At 45.1% G+C, this 20,356-nt stretch overlaps 1 protein-coding gene across 3 annotated transcripts in view; it reads left to right on the top strand.

Moving 5' to 3' along the window:
• The window catches only part of LOC123774108 (zinc finger protein rotund-like), a 240,997-nt gene that overhangs the window by 42,969 nt on the left and 177,672 nt on the right, over positions 1-20,356 (top strand). For all 3 annotated transcript variants that reach the window (XM_069312734.1, XM_069312733.1, XM_069312735.1), the window contains exon 2: positions 3,667-3,864. In XM_069312734.1, coding sequence (XP_069168835.1) covers positions 3,667-3,864 — 198 coding nt within the window. The remainder of the gene's footprint in view (positions 1-3,666; positions 3,865-20,356) is intronic.

Here is a 20,356-nt window from a genome sequence, read left to right as displayed (position 1 = left end):
AGGAGCGGGGCAAGTAGCACGGGCTATGGTGAGCCCGTAGTGGACTTACCTGGCTCAGGAACGGGGCAAGTAGCACGGGCTATGGTGAGCCCGTAGTGGACTTACCTGGCACAGGAGCGGGGCAAGTAGCACGGGCTATGGTGAGCCCGTAGTGGACTTACCTGGCACAGGAGCGGGGCAAGTAGCACGGGCTATGGTGAGCCCGTAGTGGACTTACCTGGCACAGGAGCGGTGCCCGATTCGAATCCTCCCCATATATATATATATAGGGCCCGGAGCGGCCCTCTGTCCCCCCAGCAGTCTAGAGACGTCGCTTGCCTTGCGTGATGTCGTTCAATCCCGCAGCTTCCGGAGTGCGGGCAAGTCTGCCGTCAAAAGGTCTAAGACAATAGACGGGATAAATGCGTATCTTGGAGACTGTCCCCGACACGAAGTCTTCCTCGTTTGGGACGATTTCTATATTCATCGTCTCTTTGTAGCAGCGATTTGGCTATTAAACCAGTTTTTGTCTGGTGGTAATCCCCTGGTGATTAGAGATTGGTCTTTTGATGGATTGTATGGGTGAATTGATTGTCTATTGTTTCTAGTTACTGTTCAATTTACAATTGAGCTTTTTTGACTAAAATTAGTGCGAGCGAAAATTATTGCTTTGTTATGCTCTGAAAACTGTTGTTTTCTCTGTCCAGTTGAGCCGAGGAAATGTCGAAGTTCAAGAAGACTCGTTTCTCGGAGCCCCAAGGATGACTGTTCTTGGAGGAGGAGGAGGAGGAGGGGTAGATGCGGGTCGGCTAGGAGGTGTACGGCTAGGATCTGGACGGCTAGGACGGCTAGGATCTGGACGGCTAGGACGGCTAGGATCTGGACGGCTAGGATCTGGACGGCTAGGATCTGGACGGCTAGGACGGCTAGGATCTGGACGGCTAGGACGGCTAGGATCTGGACGGCTAGGACGGCTAGGATCTGGACGGCTAGGACGGCTAGGATCTGGACGGCTAGGACGGCTAGGATCTGGACGGCTAGGACGGCTAGGATCTGGACGGCTAGGACGGCTAGGATCTGGACGGCTAGGACGGCTAGGTCTATGGTTGACTAGGTCTATATACGAATATTGGGAGAGGTAGTGGCATATATTCACATGAGACCAGGAAATATTACACACAGGAATCACAATAGCGTGATGGATCAAATGAACAAATCCACAATGGCTGGAATGAAAGTGTAATGAAGTAAGGGTGAAGAGGTGTAAAAGGCCTATTGACATAGCTCGAGTGCAGGGGGGAGTTGTGTAAAACCCTGGTTTGTGTCTCGGAGAGGCTACAGGATCCAGTAAGTTCAGTAGAACTTCTGGTTTCAATTCTTTTGACCATGTCGTAGCTCAGTCGATTAAGGCAGCGTCTGGGATGCTCTCGGACGTAGGTTCGAATCCTCGTCACGGCCCTTGTGGATATGTTAAGGAAATATTCCTGATCTGTGTTCTAGCGGGAAGAATGTTAAAAAAGTTAATTATAAAAAGCATTTCGCTGTCTCTTCGGCTTTCTAATTGACAGCAGAGCATCAAATTGGCTTTAACAACTCCATTCGTAGGCTGAAGGACATTGAGCTTTATTCATTTCTGGAGTAAAGACTATATCTTCTTTCTGGGTGTTTGGGAATTTGTTAAATTTTATATTGTAGCAAAAATCGCATATCATTTTTTATCTGGTTTCACGGCTCGGTTTCACGGGGGCCTCGTAGCCTGGTGGATAGCGCGCAGGACTCGTAATTCTGTGGCGCGGATTCGATTCCCGCACGAGGCAGAAACAAATGGGCAAAGTTTCTTTCACCCCTGAATGGCCCTGTTACCTAGCAGTAAATAGGTACCTGGGTGTTAGTCAGCTGTCACGGGCTGCTTCCTGGGGGTGGAGGCCTGGTCGAGGACCGGGCCGCGGGGACACTAAAGCCCCGAAATCATCTCTAGATAACCTCAAGATCACAAGATAACGGCTGGTTTGTTTGTTTATGACACCAGATCGGCTTGACACCGGTTGTGTCTGACACCACCACTTTGGGGCACCCGTCACCCCCTTTCCCACAAGTGGACCTCTTCCGTAGGCGCCACAAAGTGGGAGAGTAGAAAGTGGGGGTCTAGTTAGGTGCTAGCCGGTGTGCTAGCCTCTCTTACACCCTTCTCAAGCTTCAGTCTCTGCTCCTTTCTTACCCTTCTCTTGCCCAAGCCTCTGCTCCTTTCTTACCCTTCTCTTGCCCAAGCCTCTGCTCCTTTCTTACCCTTCTCTTGCCCAAGCCTCTGCTCCTTTCTTACCCTTCTCTTGCCCAAGCCTCTGCTCCTTTCTTACCCTTCTCTTGCCCAAGCCTCTGCTCCTTTCTTACCCTTCTCTTGCCCAAGTCTCTTCCCTCTCACTTCCGGTTCCACAGGTGTCTATGGGCTCATACTTACTCTGTCATGATATATATATATATATATATATATATATATATATATATATATATATATATATATATATATATATATATATATATATATGAATGAAAACTCACACCCCAGAAGTGACTCGAACCCATACTCCCAGAAGCAACGCAACTGGTAACTACAGGGCGCCTTAATCCGCTTGACCATCACGGCCGTCAAAAGGAAGTGATAGCCGAGGCTATTTGAGCCACTTCCCCGACGGCAACTCGGATGGTAATCTTGGGCATAGCATTTCACCAAATCACCTCATTCTTTGGGGCACACGTGAGGAACACAAATGCGAACAAGCCTGAATGGTACCATTCAGGCTTGTTCGCATATATATATATATATATATATATATATATATATATATATATATATATATATATATATATATATATATATATATATATATATATATATGATTTTATTGCAATGTTACAGTTTACAGAAAACACACACTTATATGTGTATATATATATATATATATATATATATATATATATATATATATATATATATATATATATATATATATAATATATATATATGCATATTATATATATATATATATAATATATATTAATATATTATATGCTTAATTATATATTTTAGTTCCCCCTTATTTTGTGTCTTGGATGCTTATTAAATTTTGATTAACGACTGGTTTTATAATTATATCTGCCTAGTTAATCTATTAAGCATAATTTTTGATGTTTATTATTGTCTAATATTTTTGTTTTTTCTATATTCTGTGTAATTTTTTATATATAATTTGTTATAATTTCTGTTTTTGCATAAATTGATGTAATCTTTTCATTTTTAATTGTAATTTCGAATTAGTCTTTGTTGTCGCTGCTGAGTTTTATCAATTGGTATTTTAGTAAGTTTATTTAAGTTCAATATTGTGTTTTGTTAATTAGTGTAGTTAGTGTAATTATCTTGGTATTCATTATCTTTTTAATTCCTGTTCAGTTTAAGTTTCTTCGTTTGCTGGTTAGCTTTTAATCTAACCCGTTCTCGCACTTTCGTATAGTCAATATTGACTTATTAAATACGTGCATATGTGACATACTAAACATACTGTGACAATTACTCACCTAGTTGTGCTGACGCGGGGTTGAGCTTCGGCTCTCCGGCCCCGCCTCTCAATAGTTGAGTATAGCTGTTTATATGATTGCTCCTAACTAACCGTTCATGTTTTGCACGTATTACAGGCGGCGTTGGTGTGGCCTCCAGGTGGAGAAGGCTCGCACAACAAAGGGGCGGGAGTAGTGGGCGGCGCGGGCGGTTCCTCGCCGCCCACGACTCAACAGGCGGCACCGCAGGGCCTTGTTCATTGGATGAGTGTTATGGCTGAACATATGAACAACCCTCACCATGATGCCATGCACTACATGTGGAATGGCGTCGATGTAAGTACTCTGTGAACTTTTGAACATTGCTTCATTGTGAACTTTTCAATGTTACTATACTGAACTTTTGAACGTTATTACACTATGAACTTTTGAACCTCACTACACTATGAACTTTTGAACCTCACTACACTGAACTTTTGAACCTCACTACACAATGAACTTTTGAACCTCACTACACTGAACTTTTGAACCTCACTACACTGAACTTTTGAACCTCGCTACACAATGAACTTTTGAACGTCACTACACTGAACTTTTGAACGTTATTACATCATGAACTTTGAACCTCACAACACTGTGAACTTTTGAACCTCACTACACACTAAGATCATCATGGGCTTTATATATTTAAATTTTAATTAAAAAAAAGTATTTTTGAATTCATTTAAGGTGAATTCAACGGGGATACATTAAGGGGAATTCAAACGTGTTTTATTAAGTATTCAAGTTTGGCTATTATGAATACCGGTGTATAATACACCATGTATTATGTATACAGGTATATAAATACACCATGTATTATGTATACAGGTGTATAATACACCATGTATTATGTATACAGGTGTATAAATACACCATGTATTATGTATACAGGTGTATAATACACCATGTATTATGTATACAGGTGTATAAATACACCATGTATTATGTATACAGGTGTATAATACACCGTGTATTATGTATACAGGTGTATAAATACACCATGTATTATGTATACAGGTGTATAATACACCGTGTATTATGTATACAGGTGTATAAATACACCATGTATTATGTATACAGGTGTATAATACACCATGTATTATGTATACAGGTGTATAAATACACCATGTATTATGTATACCGGTGTATAATACACCATGTATTATGTATACCGGTGTATAATACACCATGTATTATGTATACAGGTGTATAATACACCATGTATTATGTATACAGGTGTATAAATACACCATGTATTATGTATACAGGTGTATAATACACCATGTATTATGTATACAGGTGTATAAATACACCATGTATTATGTATACAGGTGTATAATACACCATGTATTATGTATACAGGTGTATAAATACACCATGTATTATGTATACAGGTGTATAATACACCATGTATTATGTATACAGGTGTATAAATACACCATGTATTATGTATACCGGTGTATAATACACCATGTATTATGTATACCGGTGTATAATACACCATGTATTATATATACAGGTGTATAATACATCATGTATTATGTATACAGGTGTATAATACACCATGTATTATGTATACAGGTGTATAATACACCATGTATTATGTATACAGGTGTATAATACACCATGTATTATGTATACAGGTGTATAAATACACCATGTATTATGTATACAGGTGTATAATACACCATGTATTATGTATACAGGTGTATAAATACACCATGTATTATGTATACAGGTGTATAATACACCATGTATTATGTATACAGGTGTATAATACACCATGTATTATGTATACCGGTGTATAATACACCATGTATTATGTATACATGTGTATAATACACCATGTATTATGTATACAGGTGTATAATACACCATGTATTATGTATACAGGTGTATAAATACACCATGTAATTAAATACAACAGTATTTTGACCATTGCTAACTTTCTTATGGCTATTTTTCATTCTATGTATCTTTAAGGATACACTAAAGACACGGGTATACATAGCTAACATATGTATACCTGGGATGTGGCACGGGCATGAATATCCCGTAAATTAACATGCAGAAATTTGAAAGTGGGTTCACCTCGTCCTACGATTCACCCAAGCTTCTTAATCACCGGAGAATAGGGGGGGGGGCGGGGGGCTGAGGTGATTGTGTGAGATGTCAGGAATGGTTGGGTCGTTACGAGGGGATGTTGGACCAGTCTAACGTCATTCGGCGTCTTGGGTTGGGTATCTGTCGCGTGGAATTTCCGCCGGGGGTTGAAAACTGTTGCAGGCTGAGACTGCAAGCGAAGCAGCCCACTCAGACACATACACACGCACGCACGCACGCACACACACACACACACACACACACACACACACACACACACACACACACACACACACACACACACACACACACACACACACACACACACACACTAAGAGTGCTGGGAAGACGGGACACCACGAGCGTAGCTCTCATCCTGTAACTACACTTAGGTAATTACACTTAGGTAATCACACACACACACACACACACACACACACACACACACACACACACACACACACACACACACACACACACACACACACACTAAGAGTGCTGGGAAGACGGGACACCACGAGCGTAGCTCTCATCCTGTAACTACACTTAGGTAATTACACACACACACACACACAGACACAGACACACACACACACACACACACACACACACACACACACACACACACACTAAGAGTGCTGGGAAGACGGGACACCACGAGCGTAGCTCTCATCCTGTAACTACACTTAGGTAATTACACACACACACACACACACACACACACACACACACACACACACACACACACACACACACACACACACACTTATGCTTTAGCAGGCATCACTAACAGTTGCTTATGGTAATTATTTTTACTTTAATCACCATAATTAGTGCATTTTTCAGGAGTGGCCATTACTTAATGCCGGCTTTAATTAAGTAATATCAGTCTGTTGGGATACTTTATAATACGTTCGTAAAGTAACTTTATAACTTAATGGCTTCCTTGAGGCTGTAGGATAAATCTAAATGGCTCAAATGAGATCAGGCAGGAAACAATGCTTGTCTTGGGAGCAATCCTGTGTTCGATTCCCGATTGCGCAAGCGATTGGGCACTATTCCTTCCCTCCGTCCTCATAACCCTAGTTCCTTGTCCTCATATCACTCATAATAAATGATTTATCTCCGAAAGGTCACCAATGCCAAATTTTGCCTTTTAACCGCATAATGTTTTTTTTATTAAAAAAACATGCAATATGTGAAGCAATATATGTAATTGATAATTTTTTTGGGGTATTTTGTTGTAAGAATTGTTGTTGAAAACCTTAGTTTTCTAAACAGCGATGAGTTGTTCGGTATTCTTGGCTCGTTTGATTGTTCTCCTGGTGCTCTTCAGGTGTTCTCTGGGTGTTCTCTGGTGTTCTGGGTGTCCTCTGGGTGTTCTCTGATGTTTGGGTGTTCTCTGAGTGTTCTCTGATGTTCTCTGGGTGTTCTCTGATGTTCTCTGGGTGTCCTCTGGGTGTTCTCTGATGTTCTCTGGGTGTTCTCTGGTGTTCTGGGTGTCCTCTGGGTGTTCTCTGATGTTTGGGTGTTCTCTGAGTGTTCTCTGATGTTCTCTGGGTGTTCTCTGATGTTCTCTGGGTGTTCTCTGATGTTCTCTGGGTGTTCTGGGTGTTCTCCGGGTGTTCTCTGATGTTCTCTGGGTGTTCTGGTGTTCTCTGGGTGTTCTCTGGTGTTCTGGGTGTCCTCTGGGTGTTCTCTGATGTTTGGGTGTTCTCTGATGTTCTCTGGGTGTTCTCTGATGTTCTCTGGGTGTTCTCTGAGTGTTCTCTGATGTTCTCTGATGTTCTCTGATGTTCTCTGGGTGTTCTCTGATGTTCTCTGGGTGTTCTCTGATGTTCTCTGGGTGTTCTGATGTTCTGGGTGTTCTCTGATGTTCTCCGGGTGTTCTCTGATGTTCTCTAGTGTTCTGGGTGTTCTCCGGGTGTTCTCTGATGTTCTCCGGGTGTTCTCTGATGTTCTCTAGTGTTCTGGGTGTTCTCCGGGTGTTCTCTGATGTTCTCCGGGTGTTCTCTGATGTTCTCTAGTGTTCTGGGTGTTCTCCGGGTGTTCTCTGATGTTCTCTTGGTGTTCTCTGGGTGTTCTCCGGATGTTAGCTTCCCGTCTCAATATTTTGTTAAACTAGCCAGCTTAATTTAACAAAAAATATACCCAACAAAGCCTGAATTTTTTTCTTTTACACGTATAATAAATTGGAACATGTACGAATTTCGTTCTAAATTGGTCTGTTATCATGAACAAAGTTAATTATTAGCAGTGGTATAAATTAGCGATCATAAAAAAGGTTGTTGGCAAGTAATCTTGGGTAGTTAATGTGATAATTCAAGATTACTATATAATGCTACTTTGAGGCTAATATGTGATTTGTTGCTTAGATTGGCGGGTAGTTCAGCAAGCTTGGCTCTTACTACAAGCTTGGCTCTTACTACAAGCTTGGCTCTTGCTACAAGCTTTGTCACACCCAACCACTTGGGCTGGACGGTAGAGCGACAGTCTCGCTTCATGCAGGTCGGCGTTCAGTCCCCCGAGACCGTCCACAAGGAATTGGGCACCATTCCTTTCCCCCCCGTCCCATCCCAAAATCCTTATCCTGACCCCTTCCCAGTGGTATATAGTCGTAATGGCTTGGCGCTTTTCCCCTGTATACATTCCCTTCAGGTATACCTACCTTGGCACTGTGCTTAACCACCGCTCGTAAACCCTGGTAGAGTTGGGAAACTATTGTGCTATCCTCGTTATGATAGCCACCCTCCCCCCCATTTTCCCATTATAAGGAAGCTCAAATTGGTTAAGTGATGTATTAAATTTAATGTGTTTCCTGTGAGTTATTCAGTAACGTTGGAAATTAATCTGTAATCCAGGGAAAAAATATACATATATACTCTATATTACTGGAGAGAGACGTTAATAGGGGGCGAGAGGTTGTTAAGCCAGCGAAGCGGTGGTTACGTGGTGTTCTGTGTTCAATTAGAACACAAGGGCAAGCTAGAGATATGGAGCGCATTCCCCGCTACCTGTCCCTAGGCCCATAAAGATATACGCACAAAAAGATGGAAAAGTCTTGCAATAAATCAATTAACACAGCAATAAATGTCTCTACGGAGCGTGTAGTGAGGATTCACGAAGCTCCGAGACGAGGGCTTAGCAGTAAAGATAATAAGGGTTATTTAATTCAATAATTACAAGAGTACTGGAGGAAGAGTTGAAGCTCAGATTTTCTCAAGCGCGCGTAGATTACTTCAGGCGTTAAGGAACAGCTTCTACGGAACAGCTTCGAGCGAGCATAAAAAATATTGCCGGAACAACCGTGGACATCTTCAAGAGGAAACTAGATTTATTCCTCCAAGGAGTACCGGACCAGCCAGGCTGTGGTGGGTATGTGGGCCTGCGGGCCGCTCCAAGCAACAGCCTGGTGGACCAAACTCTCACAAGTCAAGCCTGGCCTCGGGCCGGGCTTGGGGAGTAGAAGAACTCCCAGAACCCCATCAAGCAGGTATATGTGGGCCTGCGGGCCGCTCCAAGCAACAGCTTGGTGGACCAAACTCTCACAAGTCAAGCCTGGCCTCGGGCCGGGCTTGGGGAGTAGAAGAACTCCCAGAACCCCATCAAGCAGGTATATGTGGGCCTGCGGGCCGCTCCAAGCAACAGCCTGGTGGACCAAACTCTCACAAGTCAAGCCTGGCCTCGGGCCGGGCTTGGGCAGTAGAAGAACTCCCAGAACCCCATCAAGCAGGTATATGTGGGCCTGCGGGCCGCTCCAAGCAACAGCCTGGTGGACCAAACTCTCACAAGTCAAGCCTGGCCTCGGGCCGGGCTTGGGGAGTAGAAGAACTCCCAGAACCCCATCAAGCAGGTAATCAACCAAGTACGTCTCTTGTACGTCTGTTGAGAGCATTGCTGGTTCTATTTGTGACTTAATAAAATCCCAATTGTTCAATCCATCCTCATATTTAGATAGTGCCTATTGTGACAATCGTTAATAGTCAGAATTCGACATTCTTAGCTTTTAGATAGTAGTATATTGACTATTAAGAAATTCTAAAACAAATTTAAATATTTTTAGGCCTAGTATAGTTCACATATATGCTATATCTGGCCTCAGATATAGTGCATTAGGCCTAGTGACGTTAGTATAGGTTAGTTTGTCAAAGCAACATAAGTAAAAAATTCCTTTTCCAGTTTGTTCAACTCAATAGTACAGATATCTACTTTCTAATTTCGTTGTATGTCGGTATATGTACTATGGTCCTCGTCGGTACTTTAAGTACTACCAAAATAGAAGAATGAGCTACATAATTGCACCCAGGCAGTAGGACATGCAAATGACTGCTCCAAATATGTGAAAAAAAGAATATGCTACATATTCATCAATATGTCTTAAACATGACATATTGATGGATATGTAGCATTGTTTTGCTCGGTTCTTATATGTAAAAATAAGATTATGTAAGATAGATTTTTTTTAACCTATTAGAAGAGATGTTTATGGTAGACATTTCTATGTTAGCTACTTATCAGGTGTCATTTGAATGTAAATTTTAGCAGAGTTAGACTAAATTGCTCTATAAAAAAGCTGTTTTCTACATTGAATCTTGGAAGATTTCTGTATGAGTGTGTGATGGTTTGACCAACACAAGATGGTTTGATTGTTGGCTAGTTTATTGTGCACCCCATACTCATCCTGTGAGCGGTAGCGGAAAAAGCATTAGAGGGCACAAAAGGTCTTTATCAGACCTCATCTTAGATTATTACATAAACAATTTCATCTATCCTTCACACCTTATAGTTATAATGTCAGTTAGTTACAGAGAAAGTGTTATTACAAGAGCTTTATATTTACAGTAAGTCATTATACATTAATGGTAGGTCTTATCGCTAATACATAATAGCTTGACCAATGGGGATATTAAGAGTCACAGGGGAACTTCTGTTTATTATTAGTCTTCACAATACACTACACAAGAATGGTATGTGTACCACTACACCTCCAGCCCCTACACCAGCACACCTCTACACCACCACATGTACACAAAGGTACACCTTACGTGTGTACCTGTGTGTTTCAAATGCGTGTGTACATGAAACTATTTTGACAAGTGGAGAGTTATAGAAGGGTTCCACTACATTTTCTGTGTGTGTGTGTGTGTGTGTGTGTGTGTGTGTGTGTGTGTGTGTGTGTGTGTGTGTGTGTGTGTGTTTACTATTTGTAGTTATTGTGTCTGCAGAATCGAGCTATTAGCTCTTGGACCCCGCCTTTCAAACTACTTTCAAAATTCTTTCAAGCTACAGTGCACATTGAATGAATATAATTATGTATTTATGAGGTGCTCTGATTGGTCTGTTATGAGGCCCAATGAGTGTCTGGGAGAAGATTATGAGGTATTGATTGATTAAGATTAAGCCACCCAAGAGGCGGCATGGGCATGAATAACCCGTGAATGGTAGATTTTGCTGGAGTGAATGTGATCTTTGGTCGTGAAGAGTTAGGAAGATAACGGCATGAAAAGGCGATAGTACGGTGAGAGTATCTCGTTATCGCCAGCGGGAGTCGAAACCCGCACTTGACGCTATCGCTGTAGGCACTAGGATCCCAATCTGCTACTCTGCCACCACCCCTTAAACTTTTTTAGAGTCTCGCGAGGTCAAAGATCTGCAAATATGTGATGCTGGAAGTGAAGAATAGGAAGGGAGGGGCCAGTGGCGCTGAAAGGAGAGCAGACAGGCAAGAAAACAGCCATTTTCAACACCAACCACCTGATATCCGAAGCCAACTCAGCGGACAAAAACTTGGAGGAACAGTTACCAGACTGGAGCCAGAGGTGCGGCACGCGCGGTATCACCCGTAAGGCCACTTTTTCACTGCCTTTCTTTTGGTCAATCTTAAATACATTATCATGCTAATCATATGTGGTCTAGGATTTGGCCCGTCGTCACTTGATGACTGAGGAGTGATGCCTGGTGGTCGCTGTACCGGGTTACAGGGTTACAGTTAGTGCTTGTTGCTGGCTTGAGATGCCTCGGGGCGGCTTCCAGGTGGATTGCAAGATTGCAAGGCATCTTCTACCTCTACTTTTTAGGAGATTCTTGAGTTTTTTAATGAGATTCTTGAGGCTTTTTAGGAGATTCTTGAGGCTTTTTAGGAGATTCTTGAGGCTTTTTGGGAGATTCTTGAGGCTCTTTGGGAGATTCTTGAGGCTTTTTGGGAGATTCTTGAGGCTTTTGGGGAGATTCTTGAGGCTTTTGGTAGATTCTTGAGGCTTTTGGGAGATTCTTGAGGTCCTTTGGGAGATTCTTGAGGTCCTTTGGGAGATTCTTGAGGTCCTTTGGGAGATTCTTGAGGTCCTTTGGGAGATTCTTGAGGTCCTTTGGGAGATTCTTGAGGTCCTTTGGGGAGATTCTTGAGGCTTTTTAAGAGATTCTTGAGGCTTTTTGGGAGATTCTTGAGGCTTTTTAAGAGATTCTTGAGGCTTTTTAAGAGATTCTTGAGGCTTTTTGGGAGATTCTCGAAGCTTTTTGGGAGATTCTTGAGGCTTTTTAAGAGATTCTTGAGGCTTTTGGGGAAATTCTTGAGGCTTTTTGGGAGATTCTTGAGGCTTTTTGGGAGATTCTTGAGGCTTTTTGGATTCTTGAAACTTGAAACTTGATTCTTGAAACTCCCCACTGGTGTGGGTAGTTAAAACCGGGTTTACTATAACCAAAACATAATCATATTTTTAAAACAACATTTACTTTCAAGTTAATAATACCACCAGATTTACAATTTATCGAGTGATGTAAACATTAAACAAGAAAATATAAAATATAAACAAAACACAGCTGTTGTTTGTTACAAAAACACACTAAAGGTTTTTGCAGGACATAGTTCGATTCCAGAATGCTCTCTTGTGCTTGTTTGAGGGTGAGGGAGTTATCAAGAGAAAGCGCCAAGCCATTTCGACTATATAGCAACTTGGAAGGGGTCAGGATAAGGATTTGAGATAGGACGGGGGGAAGGAATGGTGCCCAACCACTTGGACGGTCGGGGATTGAACACCGACCTGCATGAAGCGAGACCGTCGCCCTACCGTCCAGCCCAAGTGGTTGGGCTGTTTGAGGGTGAGAAAAACATGAAAGAGATGAACCACTCTAACACGACCTTGTTTAAAAGGCTTTGAACTGGAACCTCCCAAAAACGCCTTCAGATGTCTGGTTTTTGAACATATTAGATACGGGGCATGGAACTCAGGGAGCTCCATGTAGCTGATGAATGAAATCAGGTTGTATTTTTTGTCGTTCCTGTTGGTAGAACTGGTAACGGTAGCCACCTGCCACAGGTAACGGTAGCCACCTGCCACAGGTAACGGTAGCCACCTGCTACAGGTAACGGTAGCCACCTGCCACAGGTAACGGTAGCCACCTGCCACAGGTAACGGTAGCCACCTGCCACAGGTAACGGTAGCCACCTGCCACAGGTAAGGGTAGCCACCTGCCACAGGTAAGGGTAGCCACCTGCCACAGGTAACGGTAGCCACTTGCCACAGGTAACGGTAGCCACCTGCTACAGGTAACGGTAGCCACCTGCTACAGGTAACGGTAGCCACCTGCTACAGGTAACGGTAGCCACCTGCTACAGGTAAGGGTAGCCACCTGCCACAGGTAACGGTAGCCACTTGCCACAGGTAACGGTAGCCACCGGCCACAGGTAACGGTAGCCACCTGCCACAGGTAACGGTAGCCACCTGCTACAGGTAACGGTAGCCACCTGCTACAGGTAACGGTAGCCACCTGCTACAGGTAACGGTAGCCACCTGCTACAGGTAAGGGTAGCCACCTGCCACAGGTAACGGTAGCCACTTGCCACAGGTAACGGTAGCCACCGGCCACAGGTAACGGTAGCCACCTGCCACAGGTAACGGTAGCCACCTGCTACAGGTAACGGTAGCCACCTGCCACAGGTAACGGTAGCCACCTGCCACAGGTAACGGTAGCCACCTGCCACAGGTAACGGTAGCCACCTGCCACAGGTAACTGTAGCCACCTGCCACAGGTAACGGTAGCCACCTGCCACAGGTAACGGTAGCCACCTGCCACAGGTAACGGTAGCCACCTGCCACAGGTAACGGTAGCCACCTGCCACAGGTAACTGTAGCCACCTGCCCTAGGTAACTGTAGCCACCTGCCACAGGTAACGGTAGCCACCTGCCACAGGTAACGGTAGCCACCTGCCACAGGTAACGGTAGCCACCTGCCACAGGTAACGGTAGCCACCTGCCACAGGTGACGGTAGCCACCTGCCACAGGTAACGGTAGCCACCTGCCACAGGTAACGGTAGCCACCTGCTACAGGTAACGGTAGCCACCTGCTACAGGTAACGGTAGCCACCTGCTACAGGTAACGGTAGCCACCTGCCACAGGTAACGGTAGCCACCTGCCACAGGTAACGGTAGCCACCTGCCACAGGTAACGGTAGCCACCTGCCACAGGTAACGGTAGCCACCTGCCACAGGTAACGGTAGCCACCTGCCACAGGTAACGGTAACCCAACCTGATCCTGGCAACCACTGTGTCGCACAGTCTGGTCCACGTTTTGTCCTGCCCATAAACATAGGTTTCAGATCTGACCAAATCATAGCTTCTTATACTAGTACTTTCAGGTCGTTGGAAGTCAGAAATTCCTTTCCTATCAGACCTGAGTGTTTGGACCATAACTCTACGGATTTAAGGAAGACTCGTTCAACAGATAAAAGATTGTCTGCAAGAAACCTCGGCTTCTTAGACTGGTCAAGCTAGACTCGTACACACTCGAGGACGATTAATCTTCGACGGGGGAAGAATCGAACCAATTCAGAGATGACATCGAAGCTGATACCTGAAGCTGTTGCCAGCCTGTGTGAACCAGTTCTCTGAGGCAGTGGTCGGTCGAAACTTGACTTTGAAACATGCAGTTGTTTGACATACTGCTTATTGCTATTGGTTCAGCTCTCTCTCTCTCTCTCTCTCTCTCTCTCTCTCTCTCTCTCTCTCTCTCTCTCTCTCTCTCTCTCTCTCTCTCTCTCTCTCTCTCTCTCTCTCTCTCTCTCTCTCTCATGGACCTCACAGACATATACGTACGTATATTTAATTGTATATATCTATGTTAAACGCTCGGGGGTCGTAGTCATAAGGACTCGGATTCGATTCCCGGCCGAGGCGGAAACAAATGGGCAAAGTTTCTTTCACCCTGAATGCCCCTGTTACCTAGCAGTAAATAGGTACCTGGGAGTTAGTCAGCTGTCACGGGCTGCTTCCTAGGGTGTGTGTGTGTGTGGTGTGGAGACACACACACACACACACACACACACACTATAAACCAAGTGCCCAAATGAGCCACAGAGATGTTAGAAAGAACTTTTTTAGTGTCAGAGTGGTTGACAAATGGAATGCATCAGGCAGTGATGTGGTGGAGGCTGACTCCATACACAGTTTTAAGTGTAGATATGATAGAGCCCAGTAGGCTCAGGAACTTGTACACCAGTTGATTGACGGTTGAGAGACGGGACCAAAGAGCCAGAGCTCAACCCCCGCAAGCACAAATAGGTGAGTACACACACACACACACACACACACACACACACACACACACACACACACACACACACACACACACACACACACACACACACTCACACACACACACACACACACACGCACGCACGCACGCCACTGGGGCCAAATAGCCCAAATACCTCCTCCTGGTTAACTCCTTTTGTAGTATCAAGTTAACAAAACAACTTCTTTTCCAAACGGGTCAGATGCTGAAGAAAAAGCCGACCTGAAGCGGCCTTGACCAGAGTATCCACCTAGGGAACTGTCTCAGTCCTCAGCGAAGAAAAAACAGTACATAGTACCAAATTGGCCAAAGGTTAGAGGTAATTGAACACGCCAGTCACCATATTGGTCTGATAGACGGGCAAAAACCTCACTTTTCGGCGGATTGCTGGGGTTAACCTCGTCTATATTGGGGTAGGGGCAGTTGTTGTTATAGATTCAGCTACTCTGAACAAGTTGCAAGTAGCACGGGCTATGGTGAGCCCGTAACTTACCCGGCAGGAGCGGGGCAAGTAGCACGGGCTATGGTGAGCCCGTAACTTACCGGCAGGAGCGGGGCAAGTAGCACGGGCTATGGTGAGCCCGTAGTGGACTTACCCGGCAGGAGCGGGGCAAGTAGCACGGGCTATGGTGAGCCCGTAGTGGACTTACCCGGCAGGAGCGGGGCAAGTAGCACGGGCTATGGTGAGCCCATAACTTACCCGGCAGGAGCGGGGCAAGTAGCACGGGCTATGGTGAGCCCGTAACTTACCCGGCAGGAGTGGGGCAAGTAGCACGGGCTATGGTGAGCCCGTAGTGGACTTACCCGGCAGGAGCGGGGCAAGTAGCACGGGCTATGGTGAGCCCGTAGTTATAATCCCCTTCCTTGGCTATGCCCTAGGTAGCCATCTTGACATGATATTGAAGGAGGTGTTGCCGAAGAACTGGATCTCCACGCGTGTCTCCTACTAGCCTTCCGGGACGGCTTACAGGCACTATCCACAAAACATTATCGCCACTATCCTGCTCATCCATCACCTCTGGTAATGATGCAATACCTCTCCGTGTCTGAAGGGGACAATTACTGGCTAATTTTCCCATTTCAATGTCAGTACACCAATTTGTAAAATGTTGTTTTTCCTGCTCGTTGGTTGGCAAGGGTCGTTAATGCAGCGTTGGATTAGATTATATGTATGCTGTTGTGCGTCAGAGGACGCGAAGACTAGGGGCCAGATTCACGAAGCAGTTACACAAGCACTTACGAACCTGGGGCCTGATTTACGAAGCAGTTGCGCAAGCACTTACGAGCCTGGGGCTAGATTCAAGAAGCAGTTACGCAAGCACTGACGAACCTGGGGCCAGATTTCACGAAGCAGTTACGCAAGCACTTACGAACCTGGGGCCAGATTAACGAAGCAGTTACGGAAGCACTTACGAACCTGGGGCCAGATTAACGAAGCAGTTACGGAAGCACTTACGAACCTGGGGCCAGATTAACGAAGCAGTTACGCAAGCACTTACGAACCTGGGGCCAGATTCACGAAGCAGTAGATGGCAACCAGCTAAGGAACTGCCACAATAGATGGCAACCATCTAAGGAAATGTCACAATAGATGGCAACCATCTAAGGAAATGTCACAATAGATGGCAACCAGCTAAGGAAATGCCACAATAGATGGCAACCAGCTAAGGAATGCCACAATAGATGGCAACCAGCTAAGGAAATGCCACAATAGATGGCAACCATCTAAGGAAATGCCACAATAGATGGCAACCAGCTAAGGAAATGCCACAATAGATGGCAACCAGCTAAGGAAATGCCACAATAGATGGCAACCAGCTAAGGAAATGCCACAATAGATGGCAACCAGCTAAGGAAATGCCACAATAGATGGCAACCAACTGAGGAACTGCCATTCGAGCCAACAATTCCCGTAATGCCAAACAATCACCAGCTCAAGCTTGCAAATTACGTCTAGGACAGCTCCTTAGGCAATGCTAGAAGATATTATCTCAGTAATTTATATTTGCTATGAAAGATGCACAGTGCATCTTGCCTCGCCTCGCAGAGGAGAATAATTCTCTAGTCCTTCTCACATTTTGCAATTTAAGAATCTGTTGATCTGGAAGAATGTTCTCTAATAAGTGACTGATTTAAGTTATTACTCATTAAAGAGTGGTGGTATGTAATCAGATGAGGTCTCTACTGCATCAGCTTCCATGCTGGATGGGTCTGGACCGACTGGAAGAGGCGGTGAAGGCCACTGGAATGATTTATGCTGGTTTCCAGGCAAAGCGACTTGTATTCACATGGTCTCAGACTATGCCATTCCATGCGGTGGCCGATCCCCTTTAGAAGCATTCCGGAATTTTAAACGTGTTATGCAACTAAAATTGTTTTTCTCTCTGATGGCAATTATCATTAATGTTACCTTGAGGTCCTTCCGGGGCTTAGCGTCCCCGCGGCCCGGTCGTCGACCAGGCCTCCTGGTTGCTGGACTGATCAACCAGGCTGTTGGACGTTTGTTATAATTTTGTGTATACGTGGGTCTAGATAAGGTTAGGTGTTTAGGATCTGTTGGCAATTATTTGCATTACGGGGGTGAAGTTGATTGAGAACGATTCGAACGCAGGAAGAGAAAGATGCACTCATTGGGTGGATATAAATAGGAATTGCCTCGTATGCGCCAATACTATGTACCACTTACGGGCTATTCATGACCGTGCCATTTCTTGGGTGGCTTAATCTTTATCAATCATCTTATGGGCCAATAGGCCTTCTGCAGTTATCTTCATTCTTATATTCTCTATTAGAAACACTTGGGCTGGACGGTAGAGCGACGGTCTCGCTTCATGCAGGTCAGCGTTCAATCCCCGACCGTCCACAAGTGGTTGGGCACCATTCCTTTCCCCCCCGTCCCATCCTAAATCCTTATCCTGACCCCTTCCCAGTGCTATATAGTCGTGATGGCTGGCTGCATTCCTCCCCTGATAATTCCCTTCCCTTAATCGCCTTGATTCAAGGCGTTTCGAAGCTCAGTGATTCAAGGCGACTCGAAGCTCTGTGATTCAAGGCGTCTTGAAACTCAGTGATTCAATGCGTCTTGAAGCTCAGTGATTCAAGGCATCTCGAAGCTCAGTGATTCAAGGCGTCTTGAAGCTCAGTGATTCAAGGCGACTCGAAGCTCAGTGATTCAAGGCGTCTTGAAGCTCAGTGATTCAAGGCGTCTCGAACCTTAGTGATTCAAGGGGATTCGAACCTTAGTGGCGACTGGTTAACCAATATCCCAGGGCGGCTGGAACGCTTACTGCGCACGAGGCCCTTAGCCCTGATGAATGTATCGCTTATACTAGCCACCCAAATTAATGATAGGAATCAGCAATATATTTAAAGGTTTGCATTTTAAGAGGTTGCACGCGCCGGGCAGCAGAGTCTCGATTCATACCAATTGTTGTGGCTGAGGTATGAGAGCGGTTGGGCACACCTCTTCTGCTTGTAAAGATACCTTGTAACTCTTGGGCCTGATTCACGAAGCAGTTACGCAAGTACTTACGAATGTGTATGTCTTTTCTCAGTCTTTGACGGCTTTGGTTACATTTATTAAACAGTTTACAAGCATGAAAACTTGCCAATCAACTGTTGTTATTGTTATAAACAGCCTCCTGGTGCTTCGGAGCTCATTAACTGTTTAATAATTGTAAACAAAGCCGCCAAAGATGGAGGAAAGATGGACAGGTTCGTAAGTGCTTGTGTAACTGCTTCGTGAATCTGGCCCCAGGTTCGTAGATGCTTGCGTAAGTGCTTCGTGACTCTGGCCCCAGGTTCGTAAGTGCTTGCGTAACTGCTTCGTGAATCTGGCCCCAGGTTCGTAGATGCTTGCGTAACTGCTTCGCAAATCTGGCCCCAGGTTCGTAAGTGCTTGCGTAACTGCTTCGTGAATCTGGCCCCAGGTTCGAAGATGCTTGCGTAACTGCTTCGCAAATCTGGCCCCAGGTTCGTAAGTGCTTGCGTAACTGCTTCGTGAATCTGGCCCCAGGTTCGTAAGTGCTTGCGTATCTGCTTCGTGAATCTGGCCCCAGGTTCGTAGATGCTTGCGTAACTGCTTCGTGAATCTGGCCCCAGGTTCGTAGATGCTTGCGTAACTGCTTCGTGAATCTGGCCCCAGGTTCGTCAGTGCTTGCGTAACTGCTTCGTGAATCTGGCCCCAGGTTCGTAAGTGCTTGCGTATCTGCTTCGTGAATCTGGCCCCAGGTTCGTCAGTGCTTGCGTAACTCCCTCGTGAATCTGGCCCCTGGTTCGTCAGTGCTTGCGTAACTCCCTCGTGAATCTGGCCCCAGGTTCGTCAGTGCTTGCGTAACTCCCTCGTGAATCTGGCCCCAGGTTAATGGATCAGTCTCATAACTTTTAAGAAGCGTGATATTCTTGCCTTATCTATACTAAGTTAATTAAAAAAACAGAATTGTGCATTGAAGCTCTATGAGACGACGGAAATAACCGAACTAGCTAATTACACCCGAATCATTTCTTTAACGTTTCAAGGCCCTGAAATAGCAACTGTTTCGAGTAATTGGCCCTGGTGGACTTTTGAGGTCATTAAGTCCAAGTCGTTCTTCACTAAGGCCAAACTTTAGCTTGTTAACGGTCATAACCTGTAGGTTACCTGTAGGTCACCTGTAGGTCACCTGCAGGTTACCTGTAGTTCTTAGAGTCACTGGTATGCCAGACCATGGCATACCAGTGCCATGGGTCTATGGACCATAGACCCATACCAGCATGGGTCTATGGGTATGCTAGCCCATGGGTGGGGTTCTTGGGGTATGCTAGACCATGGAATGGGGTTCCTGGGGTATGCTAGACCATGGGATGGGGTTCTTGGGGTATGCTAGACCATGGGATGGGGTTCCTGGGGTATGCTAGACCATGGAATGGGGTTCCTGGGGTATGCTAGACCATGGGATGGGGTTCCTGGGGTATGCTAGACCATGGAATGGGGTTCTTGGGGTATGCTAGACCATGGAATGGGGTTCTTGGGGTATGCTAGACCATGGAATGGGGTTCTTGGGGTATGCTAGACCATGGAATGGGGTTCTTGGGGTATGCTAGACCATGGGATGGGGTTCTTGGGGTATGCTAGA

Source organism: Procambarus clarkii, chromosome 73 (genome assembly GCF_040958095.1).
Source record: "Procambarus clarkii isolate CNS0578487 chromosome 73, FALCON_Pclarkii_2.0, whole genome shotgun sequence".
In the NCBI taxonomy this organism is placed as follows: Eukaryota; Metazoa; Arthropoda; class Malacostraca; order Decapoda; family Cambaridae; genus Procambarus; species Procambarus clarkii.
This window is presented reverse-complemented; position numbering and strand designations above follow the sequence as displayed.